General features: G+C 36.6%; 1 protein-coding gene across 1 annotated transcript in view; it reads right to left on the bottom strand.

The window, feature by feature from the left end:
- Nucleotides 1-12,473: 12,473 nt before the first annotated feature.
- Nucleotides 12,474-15,787, bottom strand: part of LOC139694366 (hrp65 protein-like) — a 56,069-nt gene continuing 52,755 nt past the window's right edge. The window contains exons 11-12 of the mRNA XM_071592907.1: nucleotides 13,990-14,029; nucleotides 12,474-13,556 (exon numbers count right to left, since the gene is read on the bottom strand). Of these exons, the coding sequence (XP_071449008.1) occupies nucleotides 13,423-13,556; nucleotides 13,990-14,029 (174 nt within the window). The 3' untranslated portion in view covers nucleotides 12,474-13,422. The remainder of the gene's footprint in view (nucleotides 13,557-13,989; nucleotides 14,030-15,787) is intronic.

Here is a 15,787-nt window from a genome sequence, read left to right as displayed (position 1 = left end):
AGACCAAGTTCATCGAATAGGAGATCCAAACTGAGGCACAGGATGCGGAGCTACTCGAGATCTGGGAAGCTCTGCCTGCCGAGGAAAAGATACACGAGAACGGGGAGATCGAGCTGTCTGACTTTCTCGAAGCCGACAAGCGCCTCGCGAATGACGCTGGCGTCTTTCACGCTGGGGGAGATTGCGGAGGAGATACTGTGCAGTGCAGAGCCGGTGGAAAGCGAAGATGACGAGATGACTGTCGAGGAGGAAATCGCTCCGTTCGAGGAAGCCCAGCGCGCGTGGAGCACCGTCCGGAAGTTCATGCAACAGAGAAGGGGGAAGCCCGGAGTGATGCAAGCAAGCGATCGGCCAGGCAACGAGATCCGCCGACTGAAGATGCGCCAGCCGACGATTCTTGAGAGCTTTGGACTGAAGGGAAACTTGATAAAATAAAGCCGAATTACATCTTCGACGTGACGCTACCAACCAACCCTCATAAGGGATAATTAGCATCCAGATAGTATCGTTTCTATCCCAGCAGTTATGAACCTACAGTGGCTCCTGGCTACAACAAAGAATAGTGTATAGTTGACAGCAATAATGTATCTTAACTTGAGATGTTAAAGGGGTATTGATCAACTTTTTAAGTACAGATGCATTCTTCTCATCGTCTATCGATGACAGTCAAAATGCGTTATTCATAATATAAATTTAATATTATTTATCAATTACTTCAGTAATCTTATGTTCCAGTTGTCTTTTCTCAAGAATATATATTAATAATGACAATATAAATTTACATTCTCCATAATCACTAAATACCGTCCATAAACGTTTTACCCTATAACTTAAACACTTTTTTCAATTTCGAGAAGTAAATTTCTTAAATTCTCAAAATATATGTTAGAGATTTTACCTAAAATTATTTTCTCCTTTTCAAATTTACACCAGAAATCATTTTGTTGGCCAGCATAACCTAATATTCACCAAAAACGTAAAATTAAAACTGAGGATCGTTTCTGATTGTTTCTCCAAAACTTCAATCTTTTTTTTTAACGGGAGTGGCATTTGGCCTGGCATTCGCCCGAGCTAAAGGGAAACCCGTAAAAAACCTTCATAGGCCGCCTGAAATACTGTACATTTTACAGCACGATAACATAATTTAAATGAACACATACGTGGACTGCATATGAACACAATTTCAAATCATTAAACAACCCACACAGACTGAGGTGACATTTTGTGAGCTTGCCGTTTGTTAAGAGTGAGTATTTCGCACCAACCACCACTTAAGTAGTAAAAATTCACGCAGTGTAATTATTACTATTACAACCACTAATGCTATTCACTAAAAGTAGTTATGTGGTCCAAAACCCAACCATCTACTCGTTAGTCTCACACAAATGCATTCACACATATGCATGAGCACTCGCGTTCAAGGACACCATGGGTATCCTACGATTGTATAACATCAGGTGTTGGCGACTGTCCTAAAATGTAATGGCTGTATGAGTGGAAATGTGACAGTGGTGATAATAACATGAAAAAATAACCCTTACATTTAAAATACCTACAAAATTACATTTACAAGAATAAATGTGAGTACAAATTCTTGGTAGGGTCTTCTTCATCGCATCCGTCGAAGAACCCATGCATCTCATCCGTGCCACCAGCCTAAAATGACGCCATATATACCTGCAATGAGTATACATTCGCATTGAGAAATAATGCTTTTTGTGCACTTGAGGACTCAAATGACAACATCATATGAACGACTTGGTCTTTAAGTGAAATCGCCTTTGATTCTAGTTCGCAAGTTTTGTTACTTATTAATACAACAATATGTTCAAACGCTGATGATAGAAAAAGAATGTTAGAAATTTACAAGCTATTATTACAATTTATGCATGACTTATTTTTATTAACCAAGGTTTTATTAAATCATTGGAATGCTGGACCTTGGATTTCTTTGCATCAAAGAACAATAAATTTTACTATTTATTTAAAATTCTATAGCTTTTCTGTTGTGTAATTCTTATCTCAAGAAATAAATATAAAAATCTACATGAAAAAATCTATCCTGACGTTTAAATGCTATAATTTGCACGAAATGACCTTCAATAAGCAGTAAAATAGGCAGGGAAAATATGTAAATCATTCTCAAATATCCTTCAGCCGATAGGAAATAAAGGGAATATGCATTAGATTGCCTTAATGCGTAAAGGCACGTCTGCATCACAAGATTATTCACTGTAACTGCAAGGGTATTGATCGCTGAGCACGGAAATAAAATGGCAAATATTTAACAGAGGGGAAAGAAATACACTCTCTTTATTTACCCTAAAATGTAAACGAAATGTTAGCCGTAAAATGCACCGCAAGTATTATCACATCTGAAAACTTAAAATCATTGTACATTAAAACATTGAACACGTATATGATGGTGACAAAAATGATAACACGCAGCGATTTAGGCATAAAAAAAAGAACGTAAAAAATGCATTAAATTTCGTAATACCTTTGCTACTGGCCAAAATTATAGCAATCTATGTAAATGTCTAAATAATGTCCGTTTTCTTCAATCTTCATGAGGAGTCTTGCGTGATCGATATCTTACCACCAGTATAGGAGAGGGGATTAGTTAGTACACGTGCATGCAATGTATGCTCAGCATGTGAAGTGTCAAATGATCCATTTTCTACTCTGTCATTTATTTTTTTAAATAATGCCACATTTTTATCACTAAAATGTGCGGTAGGGTACCCTGAACCAATATTTTATTTTGCTTGCAGTGGACTGCTTTTTTATTTAGGGAGAATTAATGCGGTAAATGAAGAAAGTGGCGGTCGTCGGAAAAAAGGTCTTCTTTGCCATTGCAGGCCGAGGTTCAAAATATTCTTAGATAACATTGAGCTGCTTGTTGGTAAAGAAATAAATGAGTAAATAAAGTTTCCTCTCAGAATTTCAATCAGTGATAATTTTTAATTTTTTTCCCAAACTTATTCGGAAATGTTTATTTCACGTAAGGTTTTAAATATCACAATAAAAGAAAAACAATTGAATGACGTGAGCATAAAGTAAATTAGTATTCCTGACGGCATGGGTGAAATTCCCAAAAATGTATCAACATCTAAATTTAAAATGGAATTACTTGTGCTAACTCGTAAAACATTCTCTAGTTCTCAATAAGGTTCCGAAAATGTTTTCCAATAATTAAAAATACGCCATTTCTCAATAACCGACTAATCGTGGATACCGTTACAAGTAGGGCAAGGCACTCAATTGTGGCAAAGTACTTAAAAAATTGTAAGCACCAAGAGAAAGGCCAATTTAAAAATTACGAGTAACATCGACGGTAGATCATACTTTTGCAATGATCTAAAAAAGAGATATGAGAGGCGGTAGGTGACATTGAGTATTAGGTAGGTTTACTTTGAATTAATTTTGTTATAACTTTCCGAATGCTCAGAATCCGAGAAAATATCTGAAAAAATGGAAAACATATAAATAAAATTAATTCATCATCAAATATATAGAAAATACATCAAAGCTTGTATTGTAAGCCTGGGAGACGTTTCAGAAAATACTGGCAGCGTAAGCGCAAGCGTACGACCAGCGTAAGCGTACGGAGTATCAAAATCTAGCGTTTCAGAAGTGTGGTATCCGGCGAAGATAACCTGCGTGGAGGTATCCTCGTAGAAGGTTCACTTGACTCCGGCGCAAGGTACCATGGGTAATTTCTCCTATTCCGTTCACGCCCCGGCGGTACGCCATTGGCCGAAGAAAGCAGCAGTAAACAATGAAGGCGGAGTTTAATGTGGAAAGAAAGTGTATCAGCCAATCCGGTTATATCTCCCACCCAGGAAAGTGGGAGGTTAGTTTTCCTTGAGGAAACCCGAGGATCCGCCTACTTAGCCATTGAGCCAATAGGCCACCAACGAATGGTGGAGTGGTGTGAGGTAATCTCCCCGTGGAACCAGGAGTCAAGTGGAACCATCTACAACGACACCTCCTAAGAGGATACCTCCTAGCGGGTTATGCGCGCCGGATAGAAATCTCAAAAAACCCTGATTTTCACAGCCGCGCAGTGCTTTTTCCAGGTTACCCTCGACCACCGCGCGCATTAGTCGCGATTTTCTTCGTAATTAATAGCAAATACGCGATTAATCATCTAAATAATATGACAATTTCCATTATTTTTAATAAATGCGCAAGTAATTCTTAAATTAAGTGAAGTTAAATGTGAGATACGATGTCCAAATTAAGTATTTTCCTTTGAAGGATATTTAGTTAGTTAGAGCGCCGATGTAAAAGAAAATATTAAAATTGGACATAACAAATACATATATACCCAAAGCAGTGGTCAGTCAATATGTAAGTGGTTGTAGTTATAACTTAATGAATATTACGTATTTCTTAAATACTTATTGTCTTGTGTGCTGATTTGTAAGAAACAATTATCTTCACATTGTCCTGAGAAGGAAATACTTAATTTAGACCTTAAATTCAATATTATTGCGAATTAATGATCATTTGTTTATGAAATAGCATCTAGAACGCTATGAAATAGTATCTACTTGCTAAACATCACTGTGATATCATACCTATAAAATATCATACTCAACTCGTATAGTTAGCTCTAACATTGTACGAATGTTCCAAGGCAAATGATTTTTACACTCTGAAATTGTTGCATTGAAATGCACATTAGCAGATGACTCCGTTAAAAGTTACTGTTGCGACATCTCCTGCAGTTTCTTTGGAAAGTTCTCAGACCTTACTAAATATTACGAATACCTCGCACAACTATTAAAAACATGGTAATAACACAAATATTTTGATGATTAATTTCATGTTTAGTAATGAACAGGTTCATCTTTCTTCCTCTTCAATGGTGTTATAAAACATTTTATGTATATCTTATTTTCCTTGTTATGATCACTTTAGGGAGAATGCAAACCTGTTGTTGATGGAAAGGAAAAACAATGACTACATATATTCAAGGCATGATAAAAGGAATAGAGACAGCTTTTCAAATAAATTCTATGAAGACAATGCAAGTGGATGCAGGGGATACTGAGAGGTAATAGCATGCTGGAAGCAGTAATATGGGGGCCAATACTGGAAATACCAGGCGGAAAATAGGGTTTCGTTCCTTGTTTTACTGCTGATTCTCATCCCATATCAATCGCACTGAATTTCTAATACACTTAGCAATACTTGCAACCCCTTGGCTGACTGACAAACTAACGCTTGGTGATCAGGAAACCTTGATGATTTTACGAATGTCCCTCCAGATTTCATTCCTACTTCCAGTTCTTCCCATGCGTCTTTAACAATTTCCTTATTCCCACATATACATTGATCAGCAACGTTAACAATGTAAAACCCTACCTTACACCTCTTCTTAACACTGCCCATCCGGACCCCCCGTTCCACACTCGCACCTGTGCCGTCTGAGACATGTACAGGTTGCGGAGTAGCCTCCTTTCCCTCCAGTCTATTCCTATTTTCTGCAAAATATTCAAGAGGTTTTCCAAATTCACTCTCTTACGCACCTTTTCGAAATCTATGGAACAGGCAAATTCGTTCTGATTGTATTCTATATTCCTCTCGATTAGTAATCTCATTACTGCAATGGCATCGCGCATGCCTCTCCACTTCCTAAACCCAAACTGATCATCCCCTAAGTAATCATTTGCCCTACTTTCTATCCTTTATTTTATGATCCTGAGAACAACTTTAGCTACGTGGGATATCAAACTTATTGTTCTGCAGTCCTCATATAATGTAGCCTTTAACTTTTTCAGAATAGCAACTAAAACTGATCTCACAAAGTCTTCCGGCCGAATTCCTTCCTCATGGATACTACAAATCAGTCCATATAGCCTCTTCCTCCCACATTTTCCTACACCTTTAAGTAGTTCTACAGGAATTTTGTCCTGCCTTACTTGATTTCATCTCTCTTACTGCCCTTTCTATCTTATCGTTGAGTATGCCTGGACCTAAGCTATCTTCCTCTACGTCATTTTCTCTTTCTGTCTAACCTAGTTGGCTTAAGTTCTTTACTATAGAGTGCTTTTATATATTCCTTCCACCTCTCTTGGACCTTTCCTGTTTTAACCATTATCTTACCCACCTTCTCTCTAACTGTTGGCACAGATTTTCCCTTCTTAATTCCTAATAGTGATTTAACCTTGCTCTACAGTGCACGAATTTCACCCATCTTCTGCCAACTTTCCATATTCTCACACTGCGTCTTCCACCATGCTACTTCTGCTTTATTTGTTACCTGTCTCAATTCATTATTTAACTCTTTGTACTTCCTTCTTCATAGCTCTGTGTTTACACTCTTCCATTTTCTTCTCTCGTCCATCTTTCTTCTCATCTCATCCGTGATCCATTGTTTCCTTGTCCTTTTCCCAATAATGGTTCCTATAGTTTCATTTGCGGCTCTCTGCGAGTATATCACTTTTTTGATGTATTCCCATTTTTCCTCGATAGCACTCTTTTCCATCCTCCATGGTTTTCTCTACAGCCTCTTGGTACTCCTTCCTAGTCAACCCATTTAATCTACATCCATTCCATTTCCTTACCTGCCGCCCATGCCTTATCTTTTTGAAATAGACGCTACATTTCATAACAACTAAATTATGGTCAGAGTCCGCATCCGCTCCCGAGAAGTTGTGCGAATTTATCACACTTTTCCTAAACATGTGCCTGACCAGAACATAATCTAACTGATACCTTTCTGAGTCACCATCCTATCGACTTCTTCCTCCTTATGATTGCTCGGTGATATGTATACCTGAAAAATGACCAATTTCGGCGGCTCTGCTTTTATCTATACTAGTAATATTCTATCCGTTGCTTATTCTATGTTAACTACGGTTCTTCCTACTTCTTTACTTAATATTATGGCAAACCCTCATTGGCTCTCATCCCTGCCCCTGTATATTATTCTATAATTATCACTCTAGTAATCCCTGCTACCCTTCCATCTGACCTCGCATAAATCTAAGATATCTATATTTCCTCTTTCCATCTCTCGCCTAATATTCTCTAATTTTCCTGTCCTCAACATTGTCCCAACATTCCAAGTTTTTAATCTAACTAATTTGTTCTCCTTATTCAGTGTCTTATGTCCCACTGCTGCCGGTTTTCCTTTGCAAGAGTTTCATGAGAAGACGACTGCGGAAGCCTTACCTCTCCCACTACTGGGCACGACACACGCCCGATTGGGCCAAGTCCCGTAGTGGCCAGGACTCATATTATCTATTGTGCCCAACATTATATTCTTGAGAATGATAATTGAGGTGGTTTCTCGTTGCCTTCCTCAATAGTGTTTTTAACATGACATCATCACTCACTGGCCACCCCACTGGGGTCAGACGCCTTTGCAGCTGTCTCACTGAAGAACAGACGCTGCGTGGACTACCTTTCGTCTGCCTGCTAACCTTCGACCTATCTGGCATGGGTGACCCTACCAGGAGCAATAATTATTACTCCCGCCAGCACAGCTCTAGGGACCATCGGAACACACAAGCCCTTCCACCGCGTCAAGGTTGTAGTCCATGAGAGGGCCTCCCCTATTAAAGACTTCATTCCGGCTACTTACCTTACCCTAATTTTTCCCATCCACCACCCTGACAGCGACCACCTTTCTTACGGTAGATCTTATGAGAAGCTTACTTCCAAATGAGTACACTGATGTAGCTGCATTATAAACGCCAGTGCACCCATTAGGTCTGCAAAGCCAGCCAATCCACTTCCACACACCCATAGATTGACCTAAGTTGTGTTTGTTCCAAGGGCAAAAGAAGACATGTGAGTGGAAGAACGTAACGAAGTTTGGGTCAGTCCGGTAGATGTGGCAACATCGGGAGTGACGTTTATAAAAATAAAAGGACGACAATAACCGAGGGGTTAGGGTGGAAGGACAAAAAGACAATTGGAGGGACAAAGGGAATTGGAGGGACAATGGTACAGATTTCGAAATCCTTGAGGGACTATGGTCCAGCATCGCAAGTAACATTCTTCCTCAACACAAATGTGCAAGTTTGAGGTCGTTACATTCATCCAGTGTACTTTCGGATAAATCAATATGTAAAATAAATTTCAACCAGATACCTCGCTTGTTTCTGAGTAATAAATACTTACTTACGATACCCCCACCTTTGTTGGCTCAGGTCGTGTCCTCAGGTCAATTTCAAAATGTAGGCTACCCTTGATGAGGGGGAAGTAGCATATTTGCATTAATCAGCAAATGATTTTCCATTCAGTGGTTTAAATTTGGGTTACGCAAATCAGATGTAATGACGTTCTAAGCATGTGACGTCAGCATGCTTTCGACAAGAAATAGTTGTGGAATCATATTTTAGTTTGATAATTTGATGAAAGAACCAACTGTTCTTGCAACATGCCCTAGACCAAATGTAATATTTGCCACTTTCTTGGCTAGCCAGTCCTGTAACAAAGCAACAAGGGGGCACAAAGAAGTGAAACATATTTTGGTGCTTGAAGGGCATATAAAAAGTTGACCGCATGTTCCAAAAGTCAGGACAAACAGTGAAAGTTTACACTAATGCCTATTAGGCCAACAACATAGAAGAGACGAAGTTCTTTAAAGGGTTCATAATAAGTATGATAGGAGGGGGCCATTTCATGGTACTGCAGAAAGCAGGGAGTCGCAGCAACATCCATGAGTGAAGTAGAATACATTGTTACGGGTGAAGCAGTCAAGGATGTAAATTGACTGAAACACATGATATTGAACAACTATTTGGTAAGATCCCAAGTGTAATTCCTGGAGAAAATCAAGGTGTCATTGAACTATCCAAGAACAAAGCGATTTTAAACAGGTCAAAGGACATGGTATCTTTTTTGTGAGATATGTATTAAAGAATGGTAAGATTTACCTGAAACTCTTGCCATCATAATGCAACTTGGCTGATGATGACAAAAACTTTACCAGGTGTAACATCCATTGTAAGGTGTAAGTCCATTACAGGAGTAGTCTATCCAGCAGTAAGTCCATCCAGGTGTAAGTCCATTACAGCCAAACCTGCTATGCTGTATTTAAAATTTGCCATTGATTTCTTTGGAACTTCGGTATTTTTTTAATTTCAAGGACGAACAATTTATTTGCACTTCTTCCACGGTATTTTCATTACTTCATCTTTTATTTTTTTGTTGTGTCTTATTTGCAGTGGTAAGTCTGTGGATGTTATTTAAACACACATGCAGTGATTTTTGTAAAGATTCAGTTAAGGACTTTTGCAGCTGAACAACAGATTTTGTACTTCTGTTGCTAGTTTGTTATACCGATTATGAACTTTTGAGGAAGAATTAACTGTTGCACCACATTACTTAATAGGGAGTGTTGAAAATAGTGTTACATTTCATGATGCTATGTAAATTTTAGTAATTATTTAAATCCCTCTTGGTAAGTATTCTTGATCTTCCTTTGTTAATGGGCACCCTAATAAAAGGTCAGCCATAATGTACACATTGGTGAACTAAAGTAGTTTCTCTGAATGAACTGCTCATTTCTACATAATCACCTGCATCTCAATTGCAGCTTCACTGGAGGTCGTCAGAAGATGAAAAACTAATAATGCCATCATTGCAAAGAAAAATAACTGTACCTTTGGCACTCCCTGGTATATTATTAAGTGGCACCTACACCTAACTATGGAACAAAATAGGTCTAAATAAATCACTTCCATTAAAATTTGAACCTTTAACTGAATCCAGTATGAAGACTTTTTAATAGCCACACCAATCATACTTTTGTTGGTTAATTGTATTCATATCTTTGCCAATGCTGCTTTATTATTACAGTATTAGAGCAAACTCCCCTTAATTCAATCATCAGTGATAAAATAAAATGTATAATTTATCATCAAAAAAAGTAAATATGTAAATGAGAATGGACAAGCAACCATGAATACACTATCTAATGAAATACTAATATGGGATTTCAAAAAATTGGTCATGATTACAACTCAGCATTTGCTAATGTAAAATTTGGAAATTGTACATCTAGATTAATCATACATGAAATGTTGTATTTACATATGAGCACAAGAATTTAACATATAGCCACGCACTGCTTTCCACATACATGATTACTTGAAAGCAAAGGCAAAAGTAATGATTATGTCCATGAAACAGGTACATTTCCACAGGTGCAGTACATGTAAATCTGGGATTCTTGGTATATCTACACCTGAACAGTAAATCAGTTAGGTCAGCATTAATCTAACTGAAAATTAATATAGTTTCCCTAATATGTATTCACAATCACAAGACCATAGCTTCTGACATTTTTATCATTTAAAATAAATTTTATCATTAGTGAATCACTCAATGGTTGAATCATAGGTTTCATTACATATATATTTTTCTATGAGAGTATTTAATACCATTTTCTGGAATTCACCAGGGCGTTTGAGATAATTTTGAATTCCTATGACTTGGACACTCATCTCATAGGACTTCTCATTTCCAATTTTGCAGCATATTTATATGCCAAGGGCTTCATGAATATCTCTAAATGTTGAGTAAAAGAAGTAGAAGTTCTGTTCACTATAGAAGAGGATATTCAGAATAAATGCACGTGAACCTAGTAGGGTTAATATTTAAGTAAAAGATATGATTGTTTAACTTTATAATTACTCTCTTGTACATAATACAACGCACAATTTCAGTTCTGTTCGCATAATAGGAGAACATTCCACCAGCTTTTAAATGATAACAGAAATCTTCTAAAAAAACTTGGGATGTTTTCTAAGAATGCATGAATATTTGAACATAGGCCAAATTAATACCCCATTGAATTACTTCCAAATTAACTTGCTCAGTAAACGTTATACAAACCAAATATTTCTCTGAATATGGATTTAAGGTTATTTATATTTTTGACTGTATACATGATTGTGCGAAAAACTGAACCAAAAATTTCAGGAACAAACCTCAATGACAGAAATTAGTGTGATTGATCTTAATTAAAGCTTTGTTTTCATGCATCCAGTTTTGTAATCTATTTTTGACATCACCTCATAACTCATTTTCATGACCGCAAACAGCATGGAATGGATAAACAAAAAACAAAGTATCCATCAGCTTAACTTGCTGCTGCAACTGCAGCACCTCAAAGAGTTGAGAGAAAGGCAACTTCTGCTGTGGCAATATATTTCCAGGTTATCTACACCATCTGTGGCATTGCAAGAACAGTTGTATGAAAGCAAGGCTTAAGGCAGATTCCAAAATTCAAGAATCATATTCTGTCAGAGCATGGTTACTACAGTAATAGATTCATGGACTTTTCCATGAAAAACCTTTTAAATTAAATGAAAATTTAGAATTAATTCTAGGAATTGGGTAATCAAGTCACACCAAAGAAACAAATATTTCTCACCAACACTCCTCTTAAAGATATTCCCTGTTGTTCCCGTTCAAACCAATTTCATATGGTATAACTGCCCAGGGTCAGGACACAGGGTTAACTCATTTTAATCTATGACCATTCAAAATGCAAATAATTGGAATAGAAAATTCAAGTGATTTCTAGTCAAAAGTCACCAGCCTAAAGCTGCCACCAATGAGGCATTTGCATGCTAATACATTTCTGTGACACATGAAATCATGGTGTGAAGTCTGATTAAGAACCAGCCATATTTACCTGTCACCCATTCAAGAAGTTCGTTCTTGGGAATAAGCTTCTTAGTGAGGCTAAATATTAACCAAAATATCAGAGAGCAATCAGTTTGGTTTCTGTCAACTAACTTTTAAAACTTTTCCGTTTGCATAAATAAAGAAACATTTGCCAAGATAACAATAATCATTTATGTTGGCATTAACCCTGTGCCCATTAAGGTTTGTTTATAATTTAATACATCTGAGATACCTAGATATATAATGGTTATCTACTGCAAGTTCCTAGCCTATGTAAAAAGGTTTACTATAGTAATATATACCTTGGTAGAAACTTATTTTATAATCATATTATGAAATGACTATTTAAAACTACACTGTTCTAGTACAGTGTACTAGGTATTTTGTAGAATTTGTGACAATAACAGGAGTGATTCACCACTTAGAAGTTAATCTCGCCCTTTTAATTTATGAATTGTTCATAATTTGTACAGCTCCGCCCACTCCACTGACCATTGCTACCACAGCAACAACATTTAAATAGCACCTGAAAAGCATGTGCTAGGGCTTTTGGGACAGAATTGTCACAGACTAAGAAAGAACAATAAGATCCTATCCAAATGATGTGAGTAGGTTGGGAAACAAAATGAAAACCATTCCAACTCTTTCAAATTAACCCTGGAAATCTCAACAGTGTCAATTTATCCTCATAGCCGGTATCTCTCCAAATCAACAGATAAAAAGAAGAATTTAAAAAAATAAGTAAAATCCTCGTAGATGAGTAAAAATAAACACAATACAACTGAAGTATTTGTATATATATATTTATTTGATCATGTTCTTTGTTTTATATTACAATGGAAATACATGGATGATTACAATGGAAATACATGATGGATACAGATCAATCAAGTTTTAATTATTTACAGTTGATGAAAACATGACAAGAATGCTTTATAATAGCACATCCACACAATGAAAATACCAAATCATGCATAGTTGATTAAATAATGATGAATTTTATGAGAAACATATGCATATAACTGAAAAATGGTATTCCCTTTCACCCAATCCAAAAAAGATTCCATTTACTATTCCTTAGTGACTTTTAAAACCAGAAAAGCAGCACAAACAAAATTGCCTCCTTTCGTACGGGCTGAACTTGACCACTAGGTCGGTTTCAAATATTTATTAACAAAATACAACCCATCCACTCCAATGCCGCATGCTTATCTGGTTTGCCCACCTTACATAAATAAATACCTCATCCTGCCATGGTGATTATTCTTCTGCTGGTTGCCACACTTCCAGCATTTCGAATTATGGGGTCTTAATATGACATATTTACAGGATACCTGTAGGATACACTTTTTGTGTCCTACATCTAGGAGCCTAAATTATTCCATTCCCTCACTGACAAATAAGTTTGGACATCCTTAAAGATGGTATCCTCCCTAAATTTGAGTAATTTAGGTGCCCAACTGTTGAGTTTGGACACAGCTTAAAGCTCTGACAAAATCTCACCTCTGGGCAATCTTTATATGGCTTTCTACCAAATACCAGCCCTCTTTTCTCTTGAGAAACCAGCCATGCTATCCATATATTTTAGAGTCTAAGGTGAACATCTATTTGCAAGCAAGTCTTGTACACACCTTGGACTTGATAATCTGGACAGAAATTTATTAGCTGATATGGTCTGTACTTGAGAAGCATCTGATTCAGCTGAATATTACCTTAGGGTTCATCCCTTGTACAAATATCAATATTTGGCAGTCAATGGCATTAAGTGACAGCAGCAAATTGAATGAAGTGATTGCAATACAAAGCATTGAATGAGCCAGAGAAATGTAAATAGGATTTCCAATTCTTCTTATTTAGAACACAGATGACACACGAATAGAAGTCCAACAGAAAACCTGTAATGGCAGAAAAATATATGAGATTTTTTTCACAACGACCCCATCAAAATTCTTCCAGCTTCACATTACATTTGACATTAATTATCTTTGTAATGGGCTTCAACTAATGTCTGAATGTAAAAAATAGAACATTTTCACATGGGCTACTTTTTTAAACACATCTCACTCCTGGAACAAGAGTTACCAATCCTAGTATGAAAATACTGACAAACCATGATAAAATATGACAGCAAAATTAACTTTAATGGGTAATTTTGATTAGATCCCTACACCCTCCACCAATTATCCAGTTGTTTTAATATTCAACTGCCCATCAATTCTTTAGGAAAGGAGCATTTATTTTAAAGATGAGTGGAATATGACGAATGTCATCAAATAATTTTGACTTACTTTGGAATGAAGAAATTTCAAATGCAAAAAATGTACTTACGTATTAAACAGCACAGCATCATTTTCATGACAGCCAACACCTATAATTGAGAAGGAAAATATGATAAGAATAAATACATCATCGAGATCCAACAACTCAACTTACAAAACCACTGTGGAATTCCAGAATATTCTCCTTTACATTTAAATTCTTGAACAACTCATAAGATCAACTTGCAGATTAATGTTTTGGACTAAGTATTATCTTCACATACAACTTTTATCAGATTCACACTGACAAAGAAGGGGAGTTTTGCGACCACTTTTTACATTTGTCTGGCGGAAGGTCAGAACCATCTACATGTCATCACTTTGTGCAATTGGATATCAAAAAAAACAAAGGTGGAATGATTAACCGGTCTTCATCCCTCCAACAACTCATCATATCAAGTCTTAACCACTCAGAAAGAACTGCAACTGCATTTTCATGTAAATGAGAAAGCCCAGGGGCCTCTAGCTTAAGCCCAGCAACAAAACTGGGACCAATAAAATGGAAAACTGAAGAAAACTACACATGAATTTGTAAGTAAAAATGTATCAATATAAAATGTATGCATATTAAAAATGAATTAGGATCTTAATTGAGAAAAGTAAAGCCATTAACCTAGAGAAAAATATTACAAAGCATTGGATTTTTTGTCCTCGATGCCAGTTGCTGGACATTTTTAGCTTTGTGATCCATAATATAATAACTCCACATCTTATAGCTTCATATCACAACTGAAAATGTTATTTATAAATTATATTATTAAACTTCTGAAATATATTAAACGATGGTAAGAATACCTTATTAGAAAGATCTATCGGAAGCATCAATAAAACAAACATTAACAAATTTTCCACAGTACATTCTAGAATTAGATGGCTGAGAAATGTAGCAGTTTCTCCTGATGGTATTCAAGACAGATTTCTAAGAAATTCTGATGTGAAGACATTATGAATGGTCAACAAATGCTGATCGGGTCGATATGGAGTACTCAAAAGAACCAATATGCATGAATCAAAATAAAAAACCCAGTTGAGTAAGATCCACTGAGGTCAAGAGATTTTTCAACCATTTTGACATAACTGAGTTAATATCATAGGTCATGTTCTCGTCTCACAACCATAAGTTGTTGGGTATTTTTTGTCTCGGGGAGAGGTACTGTGGGGGTCTATGTGCAGCTTAATGTGATCCCAGTCCAAGTGAACTACTGTAACATTCAAATAGAAAAAAATATGTAGAGTCAAACACTTAAATATAATTTCATCAATGAAATTTCTCACTTTATATGATTTATGTCATCATGCTGAAACAATCTCAACACTTAAACGCACAATTTAAGAAGCAGTTCTTACGGATAAAAACAAACACCATGAGCAATTAGGTGGCAAACGGGGTAGAGGTAGGATTTTCTGGGGTAGTAAAGAGGGTAAAGGTGGAGAGAGAAACAGCATCAGCTTACTGTCTTAATTTAAGACTTCTAGGGATCAAACAATTTAACATCCCATCCGACAGATGGCATTATCCACTTGAAGTGCTCTCCATACCACACCATTGGAAGGGTTAGAAAGGCTCTGGAAAGTTCTTCCCCCCTCCAGGATTTAGACCTGGGCCCTAAGGGTAGGAAGCCAGTAGAGTAGCCACTACATCAACTTGATCTCCATATAATTCCAAAGTTGAAAATGAAGTACTGATGTATCCCACGCTTTTATTTCTAATATCATCTCCATAAAATGAAAATTGGAAACCAAGAAATTTTGAAAATGTTTCCTTGCACATGGGGTATTATAATACAGCAGGATGTTATTACATCCAA

This window comes from Hetaerina americana, unplaced genomic scaffold (assembly GCF_022747635.1).
Source record: "Hetaerina americana unplaced genomic scaffold, ioHetAmer1.1.p SCAF_1, whole genome shotgun sequence".
NCBI lineage: Eukaryota > Metazoa > Arthropoda > Insecta > Odonata > Calopterygidae > Hetaerina > Hetaerina americana.
Note: the sequence above shows the minus strand (reverse complement) of the source record. Positions and strands in the feature narration are given on the sequence as shown.